This window comes from Crocodylus siamensis, chromosome 4 (genome assembly GCF_052110815.1).
Source record: "Crocodylus siamensis isolate JL-2025a chromosome 4, ASM5211081v1, whole genome shotgun sequence".
Lineage (NCBI taxonomy): Eukaryota > Metazoa > Chordata > Crocodylia > Crocodylidae > Crocodylus > Crocodylus siamensis.
The window spans coordinates 147,501,128-147,525,958 of record NC_143398.1 but is presented as its reverse complement, the minus strand read 5'-3'; the positions used below and the strand labels follow the sequence as shown (position 1 = coordinate 147,525,958).

The 24,831-nt window shown below is 49.6% G+C and overlaps 1 protein-coding gene across 5 annotated transcripts in view; it reads right to left on the bottom strand.

The window, feature by feature from the left end:
- Nucleotides 1–24,831, bottom strand: part of CLCN1 (chloride voltage-gated channel 1) — a 137,461-nt gene that overhangs the window by 75,538 nt on the left and 37,092 nt on the right. For 4 of the 5 annotated variants that reach the window (XM_090044116.1, XM_090044117.1, XM_090044118.1 and 1 more), the window contains exon 1: nt 6,928–7,310. The exons of the other annotated variant lie outside the window; for it this stretch is intronic. In XM_090044116.1, coding sequence (XP_089900242.1) covers nt 6,928–7,116 — 189 coding nt within the window. In that variant the 5' untranslated portion in view covers nt 7,117–7,310. Of the gene's footprint in view, nt 1–6,927; nt 7,311–24,831 lie in introns of those variants that run through there. 5 annotated transcript variants of the gene reach the window in all.

The following is a 24,831-nucleotide window of genomic DNA, read 5'->3' as shown; positions in this document are numbered from 1 at the left end:
AGAAGATAGAAATGTGTTAAAAATAAATTTCAAGATGAATGTAAGAAACTTTTCTTAATGGTGAAATCGAACAGAGGACAGAATCTGACAGAGCATAGAATAGAATACATTCCCAAAGAAAGTTTGACATGTATCACTTGAGATATTCCAGTGAAGTCTAGAGAGAATCCCAAGGAATATATATGTATGCGATGCTTATATCAGAAAATTTTCTCATTGTTTATTCTTGATCTGGGCTCCCAGACTCATTTGCCAACACATCTCAGTCCAAAATTCATAGTTTCTCATAGTTGATAGGGTCAGAAGGGACCTGAGCAGATCATCAAGTCTGAGCCCCTGCCTTGGCAGGAAAAGTACTGGGGTCAAACAACCCCAGCAAGGTGTTCGTCTAGCCTTGTCTTAAAGACCCCCAAAACGCAAGCTGTTTTGTCGTTTATTTCAGCCAAACCACCAAGTTTTCTACCCCTTACTATTCTAATCCTGGACACCCTTCTTCCCTTCCCCAGGTCTACCAGTGCACACACGTATCCCTAACCTCCATCCTGCTCTGCAGACTGGCATGTGGCTCTGTGTTCCAATCCCGGACTTTTCAAAGAGGTCTACCAATTCCTCCTAAGTATGCCCTGCAGCTCCTTCTCACCCATCCCCTAACTATTCCAGGCCTGGGTTCCTCACACCAGTGCCCCTTCCTCTTAGCCCACAGTCCTTTGTTATTCCTGTTCCAATTCTGGCTTTACCTTTTATGAAGGCTATTAAACGATAAGAAGTTAATACATTTCTTCTTGGTCTTGATGCTTAAGACCTCAGCAAACTAATTTCATGTATCAGTTCAACATCCAAACAAGTTCTAGATGCAATATCAGGGACATGAACATTTGTCCCAACCCCATCCTATCTCTAGCAGCATGAGTGTATTTGCACTAAAATATATACACAGAGGGCACTGAGAAGAAAATACGCATGTGTATTTGTATTTGACTTCATGGGGGCACATAGTTGCATAAGTGAGTGCATGCTAGTGTCTAGTGTGTACTTTATCAGTCTTGGAGCACATGGGGGTGGCATGTGGCTCTGTGTGAATCTAGGTAGGTCTATTTATGTATGGAGGAGGTTTTAGAGCGGTTGCTTGTAAGCACATGTGTTTAATATAGTCACATGCATAAACTATATGTGCTCAGGGTATATGTCTGTGTGTGTTTGTCTGGTATCAATGGGTGCCTATACATGTGCAGAGGCTGCTCCAATGTGCTGTAATTACAATGCATCACAGCAGATTTAGTTAATCAAGTCTGCTGGATCATGGTGATTACTGCGCTCCAGCAGACTCCAGTGTCATGTCAGCATCTCTGTGCTGAAAAATGGTGGCAGGGGCATTTTAACTAAAGTCCATTCAATGAGCTGTAATTAAAGTGCCCATGCTACCATTTTTCAGCACGGAAACACTGATACACATGATGCTCTGGGCACTTTCATTAGAGTGGCTCTTAAATTAGAGTGGCTCTTAAAGCACTCCCTCTCCTCCTCCACCTCCTGGAGCATGTCTATAAACACCCAATTTGTTTGGCAATCTGTCTGTTATAGCCATTCATTAGAAGGAAATAATTTAACACTTAATTTGATTTCCAGACATCTTTCAATTTTTAAATGTTGATTCTTCCAAATTATTCAGTGAATGGTTCCTCTGAATATAATTCAATCAAGGACACATTTGTCAATACCCAGTTCAACCCCTGGCTCAGAGCAGGACCATCACCAACTAAATCATCCCAGCCAAAGCTTTGTCTAGCTGGGTCTTAAAAACTTACAAGGATGGAGAGTCCATCACCTTTCTGGATAACCTGTTCCAGCATTTTACTACCCTTCGAGTGAGAAAAATTTTCCTACTACCTAACCTAAACTTCCCTGACTGCAACTTGCAATGGTTGCTCCTTGTTCTGTCATCTGCCACCACTGAGAATAGTTTGGCTTCATCCTCTTTCAACCCCTCCTTCAGGTAGCTGAAGGCTGCTATTAAATCCCTTCTCAATCACCTCTTCTCTAGACTAAATAAGCCCAGTTTCCTCAGTCTTTCCTCATAAGTCATGTCCCCCAGCCCCCCCACCATTTTGTTGCCTTCCGCTAGACTCTTTCCAATTTATCCACATTCTTTCTGTCAAACCAGAATACAGTACTCCAAATGTGGTCTCACCAGTGCTGAATAGAGGGGAATAATCGCTTCCTTTGACCTGCTGGCAACACTGCTGGTGCCGGAGGACTGGAAGAGGGCCAACGTGGTTCCCATCTTCAAAAACGGGAAGAAGGAGGACCCGGGAAACTATAGGCCAGTTAGTCTTACCTCGATCCTAGGCAAGCTGTTTGAGAAAATTATTCTGGCACACATCCAGGAGGGGCCAGCAGGGCAGGTCATGCTTAGGGGCAACCAGCAAGGATTCATCAGTGGCAGGTCCTGTCAGACCAACCTGGTGGCCTTTTATGATCAGATCACTAAATCATTAGATGCAGGGGTAGCAGTGGATATAGTCTTCCTGGACTTCCAGAAGGCTTTCAACACTGTCTCTCACCCCGTTCTCATTAAGAAACTGGGGAACTGTGGTGTCGACACTCACACAGTCAAATGGGTCACCAACTGACTGGAGGGCTGCACCCAGAGGGTGGTAGTGGATGGGTCCTTCTCAACCTGGAAGGATGTGGGCAGTGGGGTCCCCCAGGGCTCGGGCCCGCACTGTTCAACATCTTCATCAGCGACTTGGACAAGGGGGTAAAAAGCACCCTGTTCAAATTTGCTGATGACATTAAGATGTGGGGGGATGTGGGCACACTAGAAGGAAGCATCAGGCTACCTAGACAGGTTACAAGGGTGGGCAGATGAGAATAGGATGGGATTCAACACAGACAAGTGCAAAGCGATGCACCTCGGGAGGAACAACCGGCACCATACCTACAGGTTGGGGAACTCCCCTCTTGTCAGCATGGAGGCGGAAAAGGATCTTGGAGTCATCATTGACTCCAAGATGAATATGGGCCGGCAGTGTGGGGAGGCAGTCAGGAAGGCCAACCGTACCTTGTCATGCATCCACAGATGCGTCTCGAGGAGGTCCAAGGAGGTGATCCTCCCCCTCTATGTGGCACTGGTCAGGCCACAGTTAAAGTACTGTGTCCAGTTCTGGGTGCCGCACTTCAGGAGGGATGTTGACAGCATGGAGAGGGTCCAAAGGAGGGCCACTCATATGATCGGGGGCAGCAGGGCAGGCCCTATGAGGAGAGGCTATGGGACCTGAACCTGTTCAGCCTCCAAAAGAGAAAGCTGAGGGGGGATCTTGTGGCCTGTTATAAACTAGTCAGGGGGGACCAGCAGGCATTGGGGGAGTCCCTGTTCCCCCGAGCACTGCCAGGAGTGACCAGGAACAGTGGTCACAAGCTGACAGAGGGTAGATTTAGGCTAGATATCAGGAGGCAGTACTTCATGGCCAGGGCGGCTAGGATCTAGAACCAACTTCCAAGAGAAGTGGTGCAGGCTCCTACCCTGGGGGTTTTTAAGAGGAGGCTGGATGAACACCCTGCTGGGGTCGTTTGACCCCAGTACTCTTTCCTGCCATGGCAGGGGGTCGGACTAGATGATCTACTGGGGTCCCTTCCAGCCCTAGAAACTATGAAACTTCTACCAATGCAGCCCAGTATGCCGTTAGCCTTCTTTGCAATAAGGGCACACTGGTGGCTCATATTCAGCTTATTGTCCACTGTAACTCACAGGTCCTTTTTTACAGAGCTGCTGCCCAGCCAGTCAGCCCCCAGCCTGTACCAGTGCATGGGATTATTTCATCCTAAGTGCAGGACTTTACACTTGTCCTTGTTGAACCTCATGAAATTTTTTTTGGCCCAATCCTCCAATTTGTCTGGGTCACTCTGAATCCTAGCCCTACTCCGCCCCCCAGGATATCTACTACTGCCTCCAGCTCGGTGACATCTGTAAACTTGCTGAGGGTGCACTCTATGCCATCTTGTAAGTCATTGATGAAGACACTTAACAAAACCTGCCCCAGGACTGACTCCTGGGGCACTGTACTTGATACTAGCTGCCAACTAGACATTGTGCCATTGATTACTAGCCTCTGAGTCCAGTGCTCCAGCCAGTTTTCTATCTACCTTACTGTCCATTCATCCTGCCCATACTTTCTTAGCTTGCCTGTGAGAATGTTGTTGTAGGAGACGGTATCAAATGCCTTGCTAAAATCAAGGTACAGCACATCCACTGGTCTCCCCGCATCCACAGAGCCAATCACCTCATCAGGTTGGTCAGACATGACTGTGAATCCATGCTGACTGTTCCTAATCATCTTCTTCTCCTCCAAGTGCTTAGAAATGGATTCCTTGGGATCTGCGCCATGATTTTTCCAGGGAGTGAGGTGAGGCTGACTGATCTGTAATTCCCTGGATTCTCCTTTTTCCCTTTTTAAAATATGGGCACTATGTTTGCCCTTATCCAACCATCTGGGGCCTCTTCTGATTGCCATGAGTTTTCAAAGCTGATGGCGGCCAGTGGCTTTGCAACCTCATCACCCTATTCCCTCATCCCATTTGGCCCCATGGACTTGTATATGTCTAGCTTTTCTCAACAGTCCCTAACCTGTTCTTTCCCCACTCTTGGCTGCTCACCTCCTCCCCAAACTGTGCTGCCTGGTGCAGTTGTCTGGGAGCTGATCTTGCCTGTGAAGACTGAGGCAAAGAAGGCTTGAGCACTTTAGCCTTTTCTGCATCCTCTGTCACAAGATTGCCTTCCCCATTCAGTAAGGGACCAACACTTTCCCTGATTCCCATCTTGCTACTAACATACTTGTAGAAACCCTTCTTGTTACCCAACACGTGCCTGGCTAGCTACAACTCCAATTGCACTTTGGCCTTCTTGGCTTCGTCCCTGCATGCCTGAGCAATGCTCTTATATTCTTCCCTATTTATTTCTCCAAGTTTCCACTTCTTATAAGCTTCCTTTTTGTAACATAGTTTGCTGAAGAGTTACCTGCCAAGCCATGCTGGTCTTCTGTCATACTTGCTAGTTTTCCTGCACATCGGGATGGTTCATTGCTGAACTCTCAGTAAAGTTTCTTTAAAGTAGAGCCAGCTTTCCTGGACTCTTCTCCTCCTCAGACTGGCCTCCCAGGGGATCCTGCCCATCAGCTCCCCCAGTGAGTTGAAATCTACTATTTTGAAGACCAAGGTCCTTACTCTGTTGCTCTCCATCCTTCCCTTCCTTAGGATCCTGAACTCAGTCATCTCATGGTCACTGGTGCCCAAGTTGCCATCCACTACTACATTCCCCACCAGTTCTTCCCTGTTTGTGAGCAGCAGGTCAGGAAGAGTATGGCCTCTAGTTGGCTGGTCCAGCATTTGCACCTGGAAGTTGTCCCCAACACTCTCCAAAAACTTCCTGGATTGTCTGCGCACTGCTATATTGCCCTCCCAGCAGATGTCAGGATGACTGAAGTTCCCCATGAGAACCAGGGCTTGTGATGGGAAATTTATGCACAGGAAGAGGTAAATCAGTCTCCAAGACAGCTTTGACTCATCACTGAGTTGCATGAGTATTTGCTAAACCATATCTTGTGAGACCAACAATTAAAATCCATCTGTTTTTTAAAAGGAAACTGAAAGGGCCTGTAGAAAGCATCTATGCAAAGTTCCAATATTTATTCAAATGTTCAAAAATACCTTTCTGATATATGCACAATGCTCAGGACTAAACCTTTATTGCTGAAAATTCTCTTTGGCAGGCTAGCTTTGAGCATATGGGACATAAGGTAGATATGTGGAACTCCCCAGGAAATAATCCAGCACAGGAGAGCTTGCTGCCAGGTGAAGATCAGCATAGCCCATTCCTTGCCCTCTTGGCACATGAGTAGAGACACAGGGACAATGTCTCAGACAAGGCCAAGGGAGGGAAACCTGGGGAGGGAGCCAAGGCATGTCTATGGTTCTCAACTTTTTAGATTCAAGGTACCCCGCATTAGACTCAAGAGCACCCCTCAGAAAATGTCAGCTCTTTACTTTTACTCATTTTTTGACTACAGAAAAATAATAGAACAATTCTTCTGTTGCAACAACTCAGAAAGTGCACCAAAAGTCAAGATGTTTTTTGACACTCTGGGTTTCTACTTAAAATTCTGGGCTTATCTTGTGAATCGTAGGATCATACCTAACAATGCTAATATTACGTTGCACCCCACAACACCCTTAAAAGGATCTCAAGACATCACAGGGTTTCTTAAACATTTTACTACAGCTTCTACCTCCATTAGTGCTACAATGGCCAAACACAAATAAGAATCAGTTTAAGAGCTGAACAAGCTTCTGCTGCACCAGAGACCAAAACAACTTCCAACAGCTCTACCCGTGTGCGTGTCTGTGTATTGGTATCTGTGTGTAATTCTGTATATATGCATATGTACAAGCTGCCTCGCCTGGTTCTTGCACAGGGATAAACTGGGTCTTAGATGTGTATGTCTTAGTTTATTCATCTGCTTGTGTTCTCTATGTTTTCTCCCCTAATTTTTCTAGATATAGTTACTGTCATGTACGGGTTCTGTGAGGTTGATGGTAGATTTTACTTATCACACTGCATGAATGTTAAGTGGTATGTTTTCATTTCCCCCATCCTACTTTCTATCTGTATGTCTTCTCTGGACATGGGAATGACAATCGACAGCAACATGAATGTCAGCAGCATTCTTACATGAAAGTGCCACCGTGAAAGGACCAACTCCTGCTCCGAGGGTTAATGAGAGACAGGAGAGAGTGGGCTGGCAGATCACTCTGATATGGCTGTGTGTGCAATGGCACCCCCACCAGGATTCCCAAAAACCATTTCAGCTTCTTTCACCCACTGGCCCCACTGAGATTTATATGACCCCAGATGTCCCCACTGCCCAGCCCTACCTGTGGGTAGCTGAGGGTGCTCTCCAGGTAGTTCAAGTCGTCCCCTTTCCCCCCGGTCTCATGCCTTGCCTCCACCGGGATCCCGTAACTGTTGCATTTCTCAAAGCGGACATAATCGTACTGGGGACCAGCATCCCATATGGCTGAGCTTGACCTGGGTTCCTCTGTCTTGTGCGCTGAGCTCTCCATTGCACGGCCCCCTCCCTACTCTTAGCTGTGACAATGCTGTTGCTCCAAGCCCAACCGAGAACCATCTAACTGTCTGACCTGTAACATGGCCAGCAGCATGGCCCCTGTCTTGCACTTCTGCTCCTGCTTCTTTTCTCTGTCTCGCCCTTTCCCCCCACCCTCCTCCTTGTGCCTCTCTCACTTTCTCCTCTTCCTGCCCAAAGGCATCTGGGGCAGTGATCGCACAGTTTAACTATATTTATAGCAACCTTCCCCTGTCACATGACTCCCCAGTGCCACATCTGATCTGAGCAAAAGGCATTAACTCCACCAGGATTGAATATCAGGTGTGTGCAAGTAGGGAACCCTGAAGGAGAGGGAAGAGAGGCTGGAGAAGAAGACAGTTTAGAAGAAAAAGGGTTACATCAAGAAATAGAAAAACGGACATATAAAGTAGGCAGAAAGAGGAAATAGAAAAGGCAGAAGTGCTGTCCAAGGGTTCTCCAGCACAACTCCCCTGTAATACGTGATCCATATTACTGTGGAAACAAAAGTCTCTCTCCAAAATTCTTCCAGCTGCTAAAGCCCTAAAAATCATGAAGCACCAAGGTATCAGGGTAAGGGGCACAGTGAACCCTTCCCCTGCCTGCTCCTTGTGCTGAATACTGCAGCAGACCAAGGAAAGGTCGAGAAAGGTATGTACACAAATTCCTACGACTCTTCAGCATGGTTTTGGTGTTTAAGGCCCTCACACCACACCAGAAACAGCGAGTGGGAGAGGAAACCTGCTGAATCTCTTGACAGCATTAATTGCTATTCATTATCCCCATCCTGGATATCAGCCTTTAGGAACAGTTTTTTCTTAAGATCACTGAACTGAGTTTTGTGATTCACACATGCTGATCGTTGAAGCAATAACTCTCTATTTTAATTTATCGACAATATCATCAGTGTGAGTGATACATGGATTTAAATATTTGCAATCCCCCTTTTTGTAGACATGTCACTTTTTCTCAGTGTAGTAAGTACCTGGCAGTCCCATGCTTCAGGGCCTTCTTTGATCTCCTGCTGGGGCTAGGAAGAGTTTTTCTTCTCTCATGGATACTTTATTGGCTTCCTTTTTTTTTTTTTTTTTAGGGTTTTTTCCCCTCCTTCTAAAGCATTAGATACTGGCTCTAGCTATGGCTGGGGGGTTTGAGTGTGGTCCTCTGGTGCTTCTCCCAATGTTTAGAGACTACCTACAGTCCTGTGACAGAACTGGCCCCCGAGGATGGCCATAATGCTCCTAGTGGCCAAACTACCTGTTGCTCTCAGCTCTTTAAGGTAACTTCCTCGTTGTCCCATCTGCCATCCCTTGATGGAAATTGTATTTTCTAATGAGAGGCTGTTCCCCAAAGTCCCTGATTTTTGTGCTCCTGAATCCATACATGACCTAGCTGATTGCGCCTTATTGGCCCTACCTCATGCCATAAGGCACTAACTCACCTTGGGGGCATTAATCATGGCCTCAAGTTGCCCCCATACCCATGCCCATGGCTCAGAGTTGTCACTCCATCATTTTTTTTTATGGGACTTCCCAGCCCTGTCCAAACTCTCTGCCCCTCAGGCAGTAATCTCTTTGTCCATGCCTTAGCCATCTTCTGACCAAGGCTCCTTTCCTCCTGCTACAGCCCTCAGGTCTGGCCCTCTGTCTCTGGCTGTAGCTCCCTGGTCCCAGCCTCATGGTGTCCCTGCCCTAACAGATGGTGTCCCTGGCTTAACAGATAGCACCCCCTTGGCACCCTGCTACATGGCCCCCAAACCTTCCCATAGCCACAACCTAGTCTTTCAGCTAACACATGACCCTAAAGGAAGACGGCTATGTAACACCAGACCCACTTAGTTCTCTCCAAAGCCCAGCAGAGCTCTTTCCTGTTGCATGGTCAGGGTCAGTCCAAACCTCTAGCCCTAGCCCAGGCCTATATGGCCCTTTTCTCTTTCCCACCTCACCCAGCCCTTCTGGTAACACAGCCCAGATGCTGCTACTTGTCTCCAATCAGCAGCCTTACCTGCCCTTGCCCCACAGGCTCTTTGCTTACAAGTTGTTTGCCCCTACTGCCATTGCAGTTAGGCTCTCTGCCAGCTATGCTTGCTCTGCTAGCTCTTTTACGGTGCAGGGGATGCTCACTGTAACTGGGACCATACGGTTCTTGCTATTGAGAGAGAGAAACTAGAAGCAAACTACATTCCAGCAGTCAAAAGGACTAGCTATAGCTGGATAGACAGTCAGACCCCTTTAAATAAGGAGTGGCTATTGCTGTGCTTATGTAATAGAAGAGTAACCTGGGGAAGCAGCAAAAGAACAACTACAGTGCTGGCTCTGCTATTATAAGCCATCCTGCAGGCTGGGAAACCAAGCACATTAGAGAGCACTTGCAGGCTGCCCATGAAGTCACAGGACCAGGAGGGGACAGAGCTCTGGGGCATATAAACCCAGGCCAGAGACAAAGCAAACAGTCTGGCCCTGGACGAGGAGCTGAGCTGAGCTGAGCTCAGCTCTTCAGGGAGCTGTCGCTGCTGCTGAACTGTGATTGTGCTATGCCTGAGACAACAAGTGAAGGGGTTGGGGCTAACAGTGGACTAAGGACTAAGACTGAGCAGGGGAGCTTTTTGTATATAGCTTTGGGGTGGAGAATAAAGGTTTAGTTATGGCCAGGGGGCTGGTTTGAGTTTAACTGGTGGTTTGGGTGGGACTGGAAAGGAGTGGCTTGGAGGTCCCATTAGTGCCTGAGAGGCATGTGACCCCTTGAGGTCTCCCAGGGATCAGGCTCAAGGCACAGATGGGAACCAGGGAGCCCAGAGTTGCCTGAGAGGAGTGAAAACAGAGCTAGAGAGTGCACAGTTTAGAGAGGCAAGAACCAAAGGCCAGCAAGCCTGCAGCCCAAGAGGGGCAGGAGCAGGGCTAGTGATCCCACAGCCTAGAGCACGGCAAAGTTTGGGGCCAGAAGGCCCATAACCCAGAATGGGATGGCAATTGGGGCCAGAGGGACCACGAGCCCAAGAGGGGCAGAAACAGGGGCTAGAGGGCCCACAGCCAAGGTAGGGCAGAGATAAGAGCCCAAGAAGTGAGATAAGAGCTTGAACCTGAGAAGCCAGACCTGGTGTGTTGGCTCTAGGCCAAAGGGACCAGCCTGAGCAGCTGGAGGGTGGAAACTGGGAAGGCCAAAGCCCCAACAAGGGCGAGGAGGCCTAGGTAGCCTGGTGGCATGAGGTAAGGTGCCCACTTAAGTGATGACTGGAAACATCTGTGAGGCATGAGCTTGACTGTGGAGGTACCTGGAGGTCACAACTTAATGCTTTAAGGCAAGCAAGGTCAGAGATGACCACTGGGGAAGAAAGAGCACCTTAGGCTAATCAGTCTCTGAAGCCAGCCTCCCTTTCACTAAGTTTCCACCAAGACATGATGGGAAAGAAAGTAAAGTGAGACCTTGAGAGGCAAGGAAGAGAGAGTCTGGCCGCGATGAAGCAGATGGGGCATCATAACAGTTCTCAGTTGTCTAACCTGTTACACTCACCCACCTAGTTAAAAGCACTCTGTGCCCTGCAACCTCTTTCCCTATAAGCTGCATTTCTACAGCCTGCCTACTGTAACCTGCTCCTGCTTCCTCCCAGTAAGAGGGACAGGGTTCCCTTGCCACAGGACGAAAGTAGAGGGTCTTACTCTCCTGGTCAGGGTCAAACCAATTCCTGAATTTGTGTTTGGAAAGGAATTTTTCCTCAAGGAGAAACTGGCATGGATTGTGCAAGCTTTTGTGTTTCTCTGCAGCATGGGGCATGGTCTTCCTGGAATCATCTGACTATATATTAACCAATTGCTTCTCTATCATTGCAATGGCAGGGCATTGGCAGTGGCCTCATCTTTTCTGCTTTTCACCTGTGGCATTTTAAAAGGTATTCTCAGTGTCTTTGGTTTTGTGTCTTGTAGCTGTAGCACATAAGGGTCTGGAGTGGATGACTTCTAGGAATCTATGGGTAAATGGTTGCCTGCCAAAGCAGTGGACTGGCAGGCCCTGTCTGGTCCCAGTTCTTATGCTCTTTTATGGGTTATTAACCATGACTGTCCTCCAGAATCACTTTGTTCTGGTGCTCACTTCCCCATAGACCAAAACAGCTGGCACCTTCACCTTCCTACTACCTCCCATTTCACAGCACTGCTTGCAGCCAGGCCAGGAAGTGACTGGGTCTGCCTGGGCCATCTAGCTTGACAGCCAGTGTTAAAAAGAAAGGCCATGTCCCTTTTACACACCCCAGCAGCAGTTTTTAATTATGTCTTGGGCTTTGGGTGGCTCCGGGATCACAGTGACAGGGATGTGGTCACATCTCCTTCAGTAGGATGGTGCATGCACAGTGAAGAGAGGTCACTGCACATGTGCCACACTGCCAACGGGGCTTTGGTTACAGCCCCTTGCTGTGATCCTGAATGCCAGTGAGGTCTCACCAACTTGTCAGCACAGCTCCTGCTGAAGCTCTGCATGTGCTGTGAGCTTTATGAGCTCACCAGCACAGGATCTGCCCAGAGTCCCTGTTTTCAGCTCTGGATCCTGCTGCTGTTTACTCTTCCTTCCCCACCCACCACCAAAATCCAACAGCAATGAGGAAAAGGAAGGGACAAGTGATGGTAGCACACAGCCTCTGGGCTCTGTTAAAGCAGGGGATGAGAATTGCTGCTGCCATTGTTCATCGTTCCTTTCCACTGCTGCTGAATTTGGCAGCGCGGGGGGGTGGGAGGGGAGATGGAAAGAGCAAACATCACATACAGTTCACAGAATATGCAAAGCTTCCAGCAGGGGCTGTACTGATATGCTGGGGAGCTCTGAGAGTTCACTGTGCATGCAGCACACAGCCAAAGTGGGGTGCAACTGTACCTGTATAACCCTTCTGGATCTACCCCTGTCTTGTGCCTCATTAGGAAGGAGAAGTTCATTCAGGATCTTGGGAACATCTCATTGGCAGGAATCCTGTTCAAGAAGAGACATGGCTGTGACACAACAACCAAAGAATTCTTGCCAACATCTTTCTCCTCCTATGGAAGCTAAAAGAGAGTGGACAGCTCTGAGCTGCTATAGTTCTGCACGCGTATCTCCTGGAAATTTGCATTCCCTATGTTCCTGGGCTTTCCCATTCTAAATTTCCATGCACGCACCCCATCTTTCACTTGCAATTATCTCCCAAAGAGTAGGAGTTTTTTGGCTTTTCATTCTGGAGGCCACTGAGTGGGGGGAGACCTTCTCAAGTACCCAACACCACAGTTCAGCTCTGGGCTCTCCATGTGTTTTCTTTTGCAAAACCCAGCTTGGGATCTTCCCTTTGCTATCTCTGAAGCTTTCAAAGTCTTCTCTCTCTCTCTATGCATAGGGGTGTTACAGAGTGGAGAACCCACAAGATGGCATATGTGTATGTGACAGGCCTTCTCTTCCTATAAGAATTGTAAAGAAGGCCACCCTCCTCTGAGCTACCCTGATCCCTGCGAGAATATCCTAGCTGTCCCCTTCCCTATGTCTCTTACCATCACTTCCTCATATGTGTCCAAACCGCTCCAGTTCTTCCTCCATGTATTTTACACTAATGTCTCTTACCCTTCCCCTCAGTTCCACTTTGCCACCTGGTTTCATCACAGCATTATTCATCACTCCTCTTTCTGAAGGACATACAAAGGCAGCACTGCTGGAGTTTGAAAAGCAACAGGTGAATCATACCATCATAGAAAACCAGGGCAGTAAGAGCACATCTGGTTCCTGTTTAAGGCAGGATTATCTCTGTTGAAGCCACCTGAGACAAGTGGGCCTGCTCCTAGTCTGTCTAACTAATCTGTTCCAACACTAAACCACCATCATAGTGAGAAGGCTTTTCTTAAGATTCAAAGTAAATTTCCCTTGATACAAATTAAGACCATTACTCCTTTTCCTATTGCCTCTGGTCACAAATAATATTTTATCACCATCCTCTCTGTAACTACCCTTTAGGCACTAGCAAGACTAGTAAACAGTTATCATTTGGGGTGTACTGTGAGGCAAAGAAAGATGCAAGGAGTGGTCACAGGCCAGTCACAAACTCAGCATCCCTGAGAATATCTAGCTTCTCGCAACTCCCCAGTAAAGGACAAGCTATCCCAAAAGGCATAGAAAAGACACAATGTCACAGGCTCCTCTACTGCTGGAATATCTAGGGGGAAAACCTGAGAGCAAGGGGGCATTTGCTGCACCCCCTCCTAGGTGTTCTCCAGCTGCATCCCAGCTCCTGAAGGGCCTATACTTTCCCAAAGCACAGCACTTATGGAGCCCCGCTCAGGCAACACATTTCCACATCACTGTGACATTGTGGCTACAGACCACAATAGTCTTGTACTTTATTAATATATACATCAGAAAGTAACAGAAAGTAAGGCAAATCTCACCTGGGATGGAAGTTCTGTCCTGGCAGCCATCTGTGTTCCTCTCTCCTTCCCTCCCAAGCTACCTAACACTCTTTCCTGATTCCCCTATCTGTCTCTTGCTCCAGTCCAACACTCCCTTCTGCTGTTACAATGCTGAAGTGACCTGCTTGGAGCTGCTGTAATATAGTCCTTAGTCTCCTCCAAAGTCCCCCTCCCCATGCTGCTGTCCTTCTGATGAAGGCATATGAAACTTCCCCTCCCAGGCTCTCACTATGAGAAAATACAGAAGCTGACCTTGGGTGCTAGCACCTCTTTCACAGCCCTGTCCCAGAAAGATTAATCACCTGACATCCCAGTGCTATCAATCACAGAATTAATGATGCAGCTAAGTAAATTTAGATTAAAAACTACAGGAAAACAGATCTGGATCAACCCCCAGGAGAAACTTCCTAACTGTTAGAGCAGTAGGAGAAGGGAACACACCACCTAGGGAGGTGCAGAGTCTTTTACTGGAGGTTTTCAAGAAGCCTGCATCTCTGCAGCAGACTGGACTAGATGGCCATTCAAACACTTTCTAACCCTATGATTTTATCATTCCAGTGCTGCCACCATGAAATTATCAGACGCTACAGCAGTACGTGCAGAGCTAGCCTTAGGGGGTTGCCATATGCTTTGCCAGGGCTGGCCACGCAGCTGTGCCAGGTGTGTCACGATCATTCCCAGGCTCAGCAGCAGCTCCATGTGGGTGCTCAAGCAGTGGTGGGCTGGTCTGACAGTTGCCAGGTGGCTGCAGCACTGCAGCCAGGGACAGGAACAAGCCAGAGACAGAGCCACCTGCCCAGGCAGCTGCACTCCCCCCACCCCTTCCATCCCCTCCCCTGCTCTTCCTCCCTGCCTGCCTCTGCCTCTGCGTCCAGCAGTGCCACTGACTTGAGGAGAACATGAGGGAAGGGTCCTGGGGGGGGGGCGTGCCAGAATATAAGTTTACTCAGGGCACCATTTTCCCTAAGGCTGACTTTGTGTGTGAGCCTTTATTCTCACCATGAGTAACTTAAACTTAAAGAAAAGAAAGATCACTTAACATTCTCCTTCTATAAGAATCTGATCCCCTACTATTATGCCACAGCTCCCTTGAGAATAAAATGTGGCAGCCGCTTAACAACCATACATCACTGTTACCTACAACAGTTACTTAGAACAGAGGATGCAAAAGGTTCCTATATCCAGCTGAAACTAAAAGAAGCTGAGGTATAAATTTGGGAAGACAGAATTATTACTATGCAAAATGCTGTCCCACACGGCAGAGTTCTGACAACACAGAACAAGGCACTTTTCTTGCTCCAGAAAGCTAAGTCTAAGGCAGGGGCAGGCAATGATTTTGGGTGGAGGGATGCTTACTGAGTTTTGGCAAGCCATCAAAGGCCACATGGCAGGCAGCCAGGGGCAGATAAATACTAATTTTCTAAATTTTTTAGGGGCCTGTGGGCCAGATTGAATGGCCTGGATGGCCGTATCCAGCCTGTGGGCCACATTTTGCCCACCCCTGGTCTAAGGGCTCTATCTGCCCCTATATTAGACAGTACAAAGACAACCTATGGGAAGAAGTAGAAACAATGGGTATTACCAATGAGGAAAAGAAACAAAGGTTCATGAGAGGTAGGATTTAAAGAAGAAGGAAAAGTGTGTTTGGTAAAAACCAAAGAAAGACTATTCTACAATTACAGGGCAGCATGACAAATAGGTCAAAGATGAAAGTAAGAAAAAAGTGAAAGGCTATGTCTACATTGTGTCAGACTGCGTTAGAGCATATCACCATGAGAACACAGGCTCCCCTCCCATTCACTCCCACTCCAAAACCTGTAATGTAGCTGCCAGTAGAGCAATACTAGGCCCAAGGTAGAGAGCTTGGGTGCACCCTTCACACGTGCCAGAAATTGGATATATTTCATTTTTTGGCATTCAGACCTCATGTATCTGGTACAAATGGGCAGGGTGTGTTCTTAGAGCCCTGGCCCAGTCCAAAGCAGTGTAAGATGTAGTCAAAAGTAATAAGGAGAGAGAATTGGAGGAAGCGTAGAATATGAGATGAAGAGTAGGAAGAAATTAATATGAGAACATACTTCAGGCAGTGAGACAAATGAAGACAAATATAGATAGAAAGCAACGAAGATGGTGGATATCAGGCAATGGTGGATGTCGGTTTATATAGTCTTGTAACTGAGGATGAAGTGTTTGAATATGATGTTAAGTGACAAGATGTGAAAGGCTTTGAAGAGCTGTGAGATTCACTCAGTTTTGGGGGAGAACGAGTGTGTTAACAGCACTTTAGACAGTCAGGTAGAAGGAAGTAAAATTGATAAAGAACATCTGGAGAGTGACAGCTATTGCATAGACAAGGATTTCAGCAGTGGAGATAGCAAGAAAAGGAATGAGTGACATTAAATTTGTATGAGCTGGTGATGTTAAAGATATAATGAAAAGACATAATGAGAGAGACAGAAGGAAGGGAAGGGGGTAGATTAACAAAGATGCTCTAAAAGCATCATGGAATTCATAGTAGGGGAAAAAATAATTAAGGGGATGGAAAGGTAAGGCATTATAGTCAGAGAGAGCCTGGGATAGCACCAGCATGTCTGAGAGAAGATATGAAAGACACCTGGAGACACCAAACTGAACACTAGCATAGAGGAGAGTAAGGAGAGGAACTCAGGGCTTGCACATCAATTGCAAAAACCATGAAATGGGCACCTGAGTCAAATGCCTAAACTACAGAGAGTGGTGGTAGTACTGGCACAGCTCTGTGTTCAGTGGACTTATCTACACATTCATTAATGTACCATAATTATGGTGTATTAAGTTTAGTACTTGTAATAACAGGTACTAATGTAATGCTCTGTAATCGGCTCTACTATGCATTAGCGCAGATTAATACTGTTTGTGTGATGCTAATGCTTAGTAGACCAAAACTACTGTGCATTAGTGCATTAATACCGATTTTGACAGCTGTGCTAATGTACAGTAGAATTAGTTTTCTGTGCATTAAGCACCTTGTGCCCAGTGTTGCCTATTGGCTAGCTTTAGGCAACTGATTGCTCAGCCTCCAGACTCTATTAATCTACTAACTCTCCTCATTATCTGTTTAAGGGAGCCCAGATGCCTAACCATTTTTATGTGAATATTTCAGTCATAATGATGCCTAAATTAGAGGACCCTAAGGAACCAGACTGGATTTTATCCAAAATTGTATATGGAATGCAGTATATCAGGCATACATGCCAATCTTTGTAATTATGCACTTTCAAGGATAACCTTGAAAACACTACTTTACCAGTTCCAAAAGAAAATGGGTAACATTCTTTCTTCTGGGGAGGCAGGCATCAGCCAGGAAGCCAAGAAGAGAGACTTGACTAGAAAAAGTGTAGTGATGTGGAGGCCTGAATGTGTGGTGAGGGGTGTTTTGGAGGAGACATGGATGTGATAAGTAAGGATCAAGGGAAGGGTGACACTGAGCGTGTCTAAATGAGCAATTAGCACTATATGGGTATACTGTGCAGTAATTTACAGTAGTGTAAACCTGCCCTGGACAGGTATCTACATGTGCAACCATTCGGGAGCAATTTTGCTCCTCATGGCACTAGCCTGTTCCCAGCCTTCTTTGGCCCTGCACTGTCACACTGCAGCAGTTGGGGGAGCTGAAAGCTCCAGCCACAGCTGCCTGGGTCCAGGGACCCTCTTTAAAAGCCAGCCCTGTGCAGTGCTCTCTGGCCACCTGCGTTTCGAGTCTGGAACAGCCTGCAGTGTGCTTAGGGTTGCCAACCCTCCCGGATTGGCCAGGTGTCTACCAGAATCAGCATCGATCTCCTGGTGACTATTGAAAGCAATTCAAGAGATTGATATTGTGAATGGGTTGAACAGTACAATTAATGACTAGAGGTGCACTGATACATTGGTCCCATATCAGATTGGCACTGATATAAGGAAAACATTTTGGGCTTATGTACCTGATTTTAATGTTGCCAATCAGTGCCCCATGCATGCGCACAGCTGCAGCGCAGCATGCAGATGGCCAGGAGTGCAGCCTGGCAGTATGGAGAGCAGCCACGGTCCAGTTGGTAAGTCTGTTGTGAGGGAAGGGGCAAGTGGGGGTGGGGGCAGATCAAGGTCCCAGCGGTGAGGGAGAGAATGGGGCTAGGGGCTAGGGCTGGGGCAGGCACTGCATAGCTGCAGCAGGGCATGGGACAGAGCCTCAAGCAGCTCATCTGGGGGGTATGGGGAAGGGGTGGCAGCTCCCACTGATGCATACACCCCAGAGGGCATGTGGGTGTGTGCCCCCAGATCTGCATGTGGGGTGAGAGCGGCCTGCCACTGCAGGCTGGGGCCAGGGGCAACACAAGGCTCTTCCCAGCAGGGGGGTTGGGCCAGGGCTGTGCCTGGGGCAGGAGGCAGCGGTGCTGGGAGGAGGGCTACAGTGAATTTTAGGGTGGCTGCAGCCCCCTCCCCTGCATAGCCCCACTCCCAGCACCGCCACCACCCACCTCAAGAGCAGCCCAGCCCAGTTCCCTGCCGGGAAGAGCCCAGGGCCCACCCTAGCCCCAGCCCATAATGGCAGCCTGCCTTCAGCTGATATGGCTCATTAAAAATCAGCCATCAGTATCAGCCCAAAAAATCTCTATCGGTGCACCCCTATTGACATTACGTCATGTTAAGGAAAAAAAATCTCCCAGAATAGCTTCAGTCAGAGTTGGCAACCCTAAGCGTGCTGGCATAGCCCTCTATAACTCTGTCCCCAGAGCCTGTGCCCACGGTGCTATGGCTGCTTTACCTCCAGGACCCAGAAGTGATGACCTATGCCCCTGGCTCCTGCTTGCTGCACTTCACTGCTGCAGTGACCACCATCTGGCCCAAACCAGTCTCAGCCCTGCCTGCCCCCACACCCCCATGTTGCACAGCTGCGTAGCCAGGCTTACCACAGCATCTGAGGCCCCCTGCCACCACACTTGTAACTGAGGATGAAGTGTTTAAATATGATGTTAAGTGACAAGATGTGAAAGGCTTTGAAGAGCTGTGAGATTCACTCAGTTTTGGGGGAGAACGAGTGTGTTAACAGCACTTTAGACAGTCAGGTAGAAGGAAGTAAAAGTGATAAAGAACATCTGGAGAGTGACAGCTATTGCATAGACAAGGGTTTCAGCAGTGGAGATAGCAAGAAAAGGAATGGACCCTGACAGCAACACCAACAATGTGCACATAGATGCTGCCACCTGGGCCACCTTTCAGGAGCTCCTGGAGGAGCAGGCCATCACCATGCAGTGGCTCCTACCCTCAGGCACCTGGCTGGCCATCACTCTAGTCAAGATCACCATGCCCACCAGGTCTGTGCTACATAGGCCACCTCTTTAGCATGGGCAAGGCAACTGCTATGGAGGCCATTCTGGAGGTCTGCAGCATCCTCCACACCATGCTCTGGGTGCACACCTCCCTAAGGGTGGTGGCGGGGTTCCACACCCTGAGTTTCCTCCAGTGCATCAGGGCCCTGGACAGGACCCACATCCCCATCACCTGTTCACCTCACGGTGACTGTCTATACTACAAACGGTGGCACTTTCACTCCATCATGCTGTAGGCCATGGTCGACTACTGGAGCATCTTCACCACTGAGAGTGCTGGCTAGGCGGGCAGTGCCCACATTGCCTGTGTCTTCCAGAAATCTGCTTTGCCAGCCCTTGCAGAGAGCAGGTGCTTCCCATCAGGGTGCTGGACCTCCAGTTGGGCAAGATGGCGATCCTGCCCCTCCTCCCCTGGCTCCCCTCCTACCATCTGCTCCCCTGGCTCATATGGCCCTACAGCAGTCAGTTGGACCCCCACCAGGCACATTTCAACAAGTGCCAGGAGTGGACCCATGTGCTGGTGGAGTGCACCTTCAGCCACCTGAAGGGATGCTGGCACATGCTCACCACCTGTCTCAAGGTTGCACAGGTGAACGTCCCCCAGGTCATTGTCACAGCCTATGTGTTATATACGACATTTGTGAGGCCCAGGGAAAGTTCATCCATGAGACCTGGGCAGAGGAGGTCTGGCACAGGATGTCTGGCACCCAGTAGCAGCAACAGTGATGGCACCCCTCCTGCCCCACCCAGAACCTGGGTCAGCTGCACACCCAGCAGCAGGGGCCAGGGCACCAGGTGTGAGAAGTGCTGGTGGACCACCTGCTGCTGCACCCCCTGCTGTAAGGGCACCTGGAGTGCCTATGTGCATTGAGGCTGCTCCAACGCACTATACCTGCAGTGTGTCAGAGCAGACTTGATTAATCAAGTCTGCTGGAGTGTGATAATTACTGTGCTCCAGTAGCCTCCAGCATCACATGTATCTGCATTCTCGTGCTGAAAAATGGCAGAGAGGGGCCTTTAACTAATCCTCATTCAACAAGCTATAGTTAAGGTGCCCCTGCCATCATTTTTCAGTGTGGGGATGCTGGTACACATGACATTCTGGGCACTTTAGAGTGGCTCTCAGAGCCACTGTAATTAAAGAGCCCCTGCCTCCTGGAGGATGTGTATAAATGTCCCTGGATGCCCCAGATCTCCCACACATCACTAATACAGCACTCTGTGTGCCCTCCCAGGGAGGGGAGCAATTAGAGGGCAGAGCCCAGGGACAGAGACCCAGCACCCTGGTGTCTGGCTGCATCACTGCGGGTGCGCACACCGTGGCCAGGCCAGTGGGAAGGGAGCTTGCCCAGGGGTGAGAGCAGCTGCTGCTCTGCAGGCATGGGTGGCTCCTCCTGCAACCAACAGCCAGGGCCAGCAGGGCCTGCATGCAGTGCTGGTCCTGCTGCGGGCACCTCCTGCTCTGAAGCTGAATGGAGCCGGGCAAGAAATGGGGGTGCATCCAGGTGGGGGAGCCAGCTGGTGGGAGACCCAGGGTGGGTGCCAGGGTAGGGGGACCTAGCTGCTGAACACACCACTGCATCTCAGCCCAAGACCTCTGGGTGGTTTGAGGCTGGGCAGCACGTGGCTGCCAGGGGCCAGGCAGGGCTAGGACGGGGTCGGGGCAGAAGGCAGCACAAAGGTGACGGCCAGGGCCAGGATGGTGTCCAGCACTCAGAAGTCTTCCTTTGTAGTTTCCAATGCCCTGGCCACCATGGCAGCCTGCTGCTTCTGGGCCTTCACCAACCTCTCGAGGAGGGTGAGGTGCCTCTTCTTGAGGGCCTGAAGCCTGTCCCAGAATGCCTGGTCCCTGTCCAGCTCACTCACAACCCTCTCCCACTTACGCGCTATGTTCTCAGTCTGCCAGTCACTCCTCCACCACAGTGACCAGCCAGTCCAGCACCTGGGTCCAGTCTTAGGTCTGCCACTGCCAGAGCCAGAGCATACGAAGGGCCCTGGCTAAGACATGATGACCCTGAAGGTGCATCCCTGTGCACAGCTGGTGCCTCTCCCCCCCCCCCATGTGCAGCTGCTGGACCTGCAGAGCCAGGAGAAAGAGTCTGTTTGTGAGAGTTTGCAACATTTCTAAGATAACTTGCATTATACCAGGGGGTTGTGCACTGCCTGGCCTCAGATCGGGGCTTGTGCACACACAGGTGCCCAGGGACCATGGTTAGTTGGCCAGACAGGCCCTGACAAAGACAGCTGCTGGCTGAGCCCCCCATCCCCACTTGTTCTGCAGGAGCAAGAGGGGCACTTGGTGCTTGCAGCAGGCAGCTTGCCTTCCCTGTCCCCTTTCCAGGCTGATGTCCTCCTGCAGGCCAGGCTGTCTCCTCCATTGCCACCAGGCCCACAGTACCCACGTTCCAGGCACCAGGGTCTCCTAGTCGACTGGGAAGCAGAGCTGGTGATGCCTCTGCCCTTTGCCTAGAGGGGCCGCTCCAGAGAGGTGCCTCGGGAGAGGCTCCCCACCCCTCCCTGTGTGTGTCCTGCACCCCAAGCTTGCTCCTAGAGAGAGTGTACCAGGCACACCACAAGGAGCTGTTTGCATGGACCAAAGGATGCCCAAACCACCAAAGGATGCCCAACCCACTACTCCCTGCTGCTGCTGATTGCCATGGTGCCCCAAGAGAACCTGGTATGGGACCCTGAGATTCACAAGCCCGCACTTCCCCACAATGATTTCCAACCATCTGGAGGGGTATCGGTACCTATGCTATGCAGTCCCTGTCCCCCACAACTGAGAATGACATTGCCGCTGGCATCAGTGTGTTTCTCTGTGTGTGAGAGGCCCATGGCCTACCTAGCTAAGGGAACACTGGCTGCTCAGTAAAATTTTGCACTTCTTCCCACCTCCCTAAATGCTGGGGGTGGGGGATGAATCCAGCTGCAAGGGGCAAGCTTGACCAGGCCAGGCAGGGAGGCAGGACGAGGGCAGGGGCAAGGGTGGGGAGGGCCCTCCATTGTGGGGCTTACTGGGCAGATGTGGTAGGCATGCCCAGTGGCCCGAGTCTGTCCCCACTGGCAGCAATGATGTGCAGCTCCCTACTGGGTCCTGGGGCACAGTATCTGGCAGAGGCCCCCTCCAGGGAGGAGCTAGAGCTGGTGAGGGCAGGCAGAGTCATCCCGGGGCTGGCCTCCTGGGTGGGGCTGCACATCTGGAACTGGTGATGCAGGTGCTGACCCAAGCTGCCGGGGCTGCTGTACAATGCTGGGGGTGGGCCTGTGATGGGATGGGTTCCTGGTGCCCCGAAGGGCCCTCCCCACTGATGCTTCATCACCGCTGCCAGGCTTCAGTGTAGGCTCTGGCCGGCTGCTCATGTTGCATATACCATGTGGCTCCAGCCAGGGTCCCAGGGCATGAGGATGTGTTTCAGCTGCTGCATAAAGGACACGGACCTGTGGGCTGCCCCCAGCCAGCAGTTACGATTGGTGACATGAACCCACTGTACTCGCAGAGCCTTGACCTTTATGTGGCACTGATGTGCCAACCAGTTGTGCCTGCATTTCCACATGCCAGGCCCTCATAGACATGGGCATTGGAGTGCCCAGTCCAGGTGAACTGGCTCAGGACCTCAGCCTTACCCCACAGAGTCAGAAGGTCCATGGTCTCCTGCGACCAGTTCCACCCCTGGGAAGTTGTGTGTGACATGGGGGATGACACCCTCAGGAGCTGTGTGAGACAGTCTGGGTCTGCCAGGCCTGGGCAGGTGCCTGAAGCACCCAGCATAGGGGTATGGTGGGGGACAAGCAGGCAAGCGGTAGGGCTGGGCCAGGGGCCAGCACCAGGGTCTGGGCAGGCTGCTGCAGCTGGTCTGGGACCATTACTGCAGGACCCAATGGACAAAAGCAGGCAGCAGGTAGCACAGGCCCCTGGGGTCACCACAGCATTTTAAAGGGCAGGCTAGGGCAGGCAACGATCCAGCTCAACCCCAGGGCTGGAGAAGTTCTGAGCCTTATGGCCCTGAGGCCCTGAGGGTGGCCTCTGGTCTTGGGGCTGACCAGGAGCAAATTTGTTCCTGGTTGGCATCTATGAATACGCTACTGTCCAGTAACTACAGTGCTACTAACAGGCACTTTACCATGCAGTAGACTAATTTACTGCACAGTCAGCTCCTGCACATGTAGGTAGTGATGCTTTACTGTCCAGTCAATTAGTCTACAGCATGGTAAAGCATCTCATGTAGACATACCCACTGTGGCTAAACCGTGGACAATATTATGATTTTCTGCCAGGGGAGAGGGTGTAAAAAGATCACACCCATTAGCCAACAAATCTTCAGGTAAAAGTCCTGATGTGGACATCGCTTTTCCAGCAGAAGAAAGTTTCTGTTAAGAGAGTTTTTGTCAGTCAGGAGAAGCTAGTGTAGCTCTGGCAGCAGGAAAACACATTCTACTGGAGAAACTCTGTTCAGACAGGTAAAGTGGTAGAAACCCACTAAGGGATGGACCAGAGATCATCAACATTTTGCTGGCACCAGCCACCCTTTGCGACCTGGCTCCCTATTGAAGGCCATAAGCTTCCAGACCCTGGAGTGACCAGCTGCCTGTGCTCACCCTCATCTCTGATCCTAGTCCCCTCTGTGGTGCGGACAGAGTTACCAACGCACACTGGGTTTTTTTACTAACAATATGCAGACTTCTTACTTAGAACAAAACATGTTTACTGACACATGATTTTACTGATATATTTGTTACATATTGTAAATATAACCCTTCTGTCAGACCCTGGACAGCAGTTCAGAAGTCTATGTTCAGATTTAGACATAAAAAAATCTGCAAGTTTTTCACTGACAACCAAGATTATCAGTAACATGCAATATCCAGAAAAACTTCTTCACTGCTAGAATAATGAGACAGTGGAATAGACTTCCTAGGGAAGGTATGGATTCTCCATCACTGGAGGTATTCAAGAGGTGGGGAAACCATTGGTCGGGGATGATGCAAGTGTAGCTATGCCTATTTTCTGCTGTGGGTACTTCCCATGTTTCTGGGCTTTGCTGATTGCTCACTCTCTCCTACCCACTTTCTGCTACATATGTCAGGGTGTTTTTAAGCATTCCTTAGAGACATTGGATGTTGGCTCCTGCTGGGACCAAAGCCAGAGGTTCCTGGTTACAGGGTCTTGCTCCTCTGCTCAGGATCAAACCAATCACAATATCTGGGGTCAGAAAGGAATTTTACCCCATGGTCAAACCAGTACGGACTGTGGGAGTTTTTGCCTTGCCTGTGGGTGGTGTGGCCCTGTACCTGGGATTTCTTGAACATAGAATTGGAAGGAACAATTGGAAGTCCTTGCACATTATGATGTGATAGCAATAACAGAGACTTAGTGAGATAGTTCGCATGACTGGAGCACTGTCATGGATGGGTACAAACTGTTCAGGAAGGACAGGCTGGGGAGAAGAGGAGGAGTTGCACTTTAGAGCTGTGTGGTTGTTCACAGCTCCAGTATGAAGCAGGAGATAGGCGTGTTGAATGTCTCTGGATTAGGGTCAGAAGGGAAAGCAACAAGGGTGATGTTGTGGTTGGGACCTGCTATAGACCACCAGGCCAGGAAGAAGAGGTAGATGAGGCTTTCTTCAAACAGCGAACAGAAGTTTCCCAATCACAGGCCGAGGTTCTCATGGGGGACTTCAATCACCCTGATATCTGCTGTGAGGAAAACACAGCAGTGCGCAGGCAATGCAGGAAGTTTTTGGAGAGTATTGGGGACAACTTCCAGGTGCAAATGCTGGAGTGGCCAAATAGGGGCCATGCTCAACTTGACCTGCTGCTCACAAATAAGGAAGAATTGGTGAGGAATGCACTAGTGGATGGCAACTTGGGCAGCAATGGCCATGAGATGATTGAGTTCAGGATCCTGAGAAAAGCAAAGATGGAGAGCAGCAGAGTAAG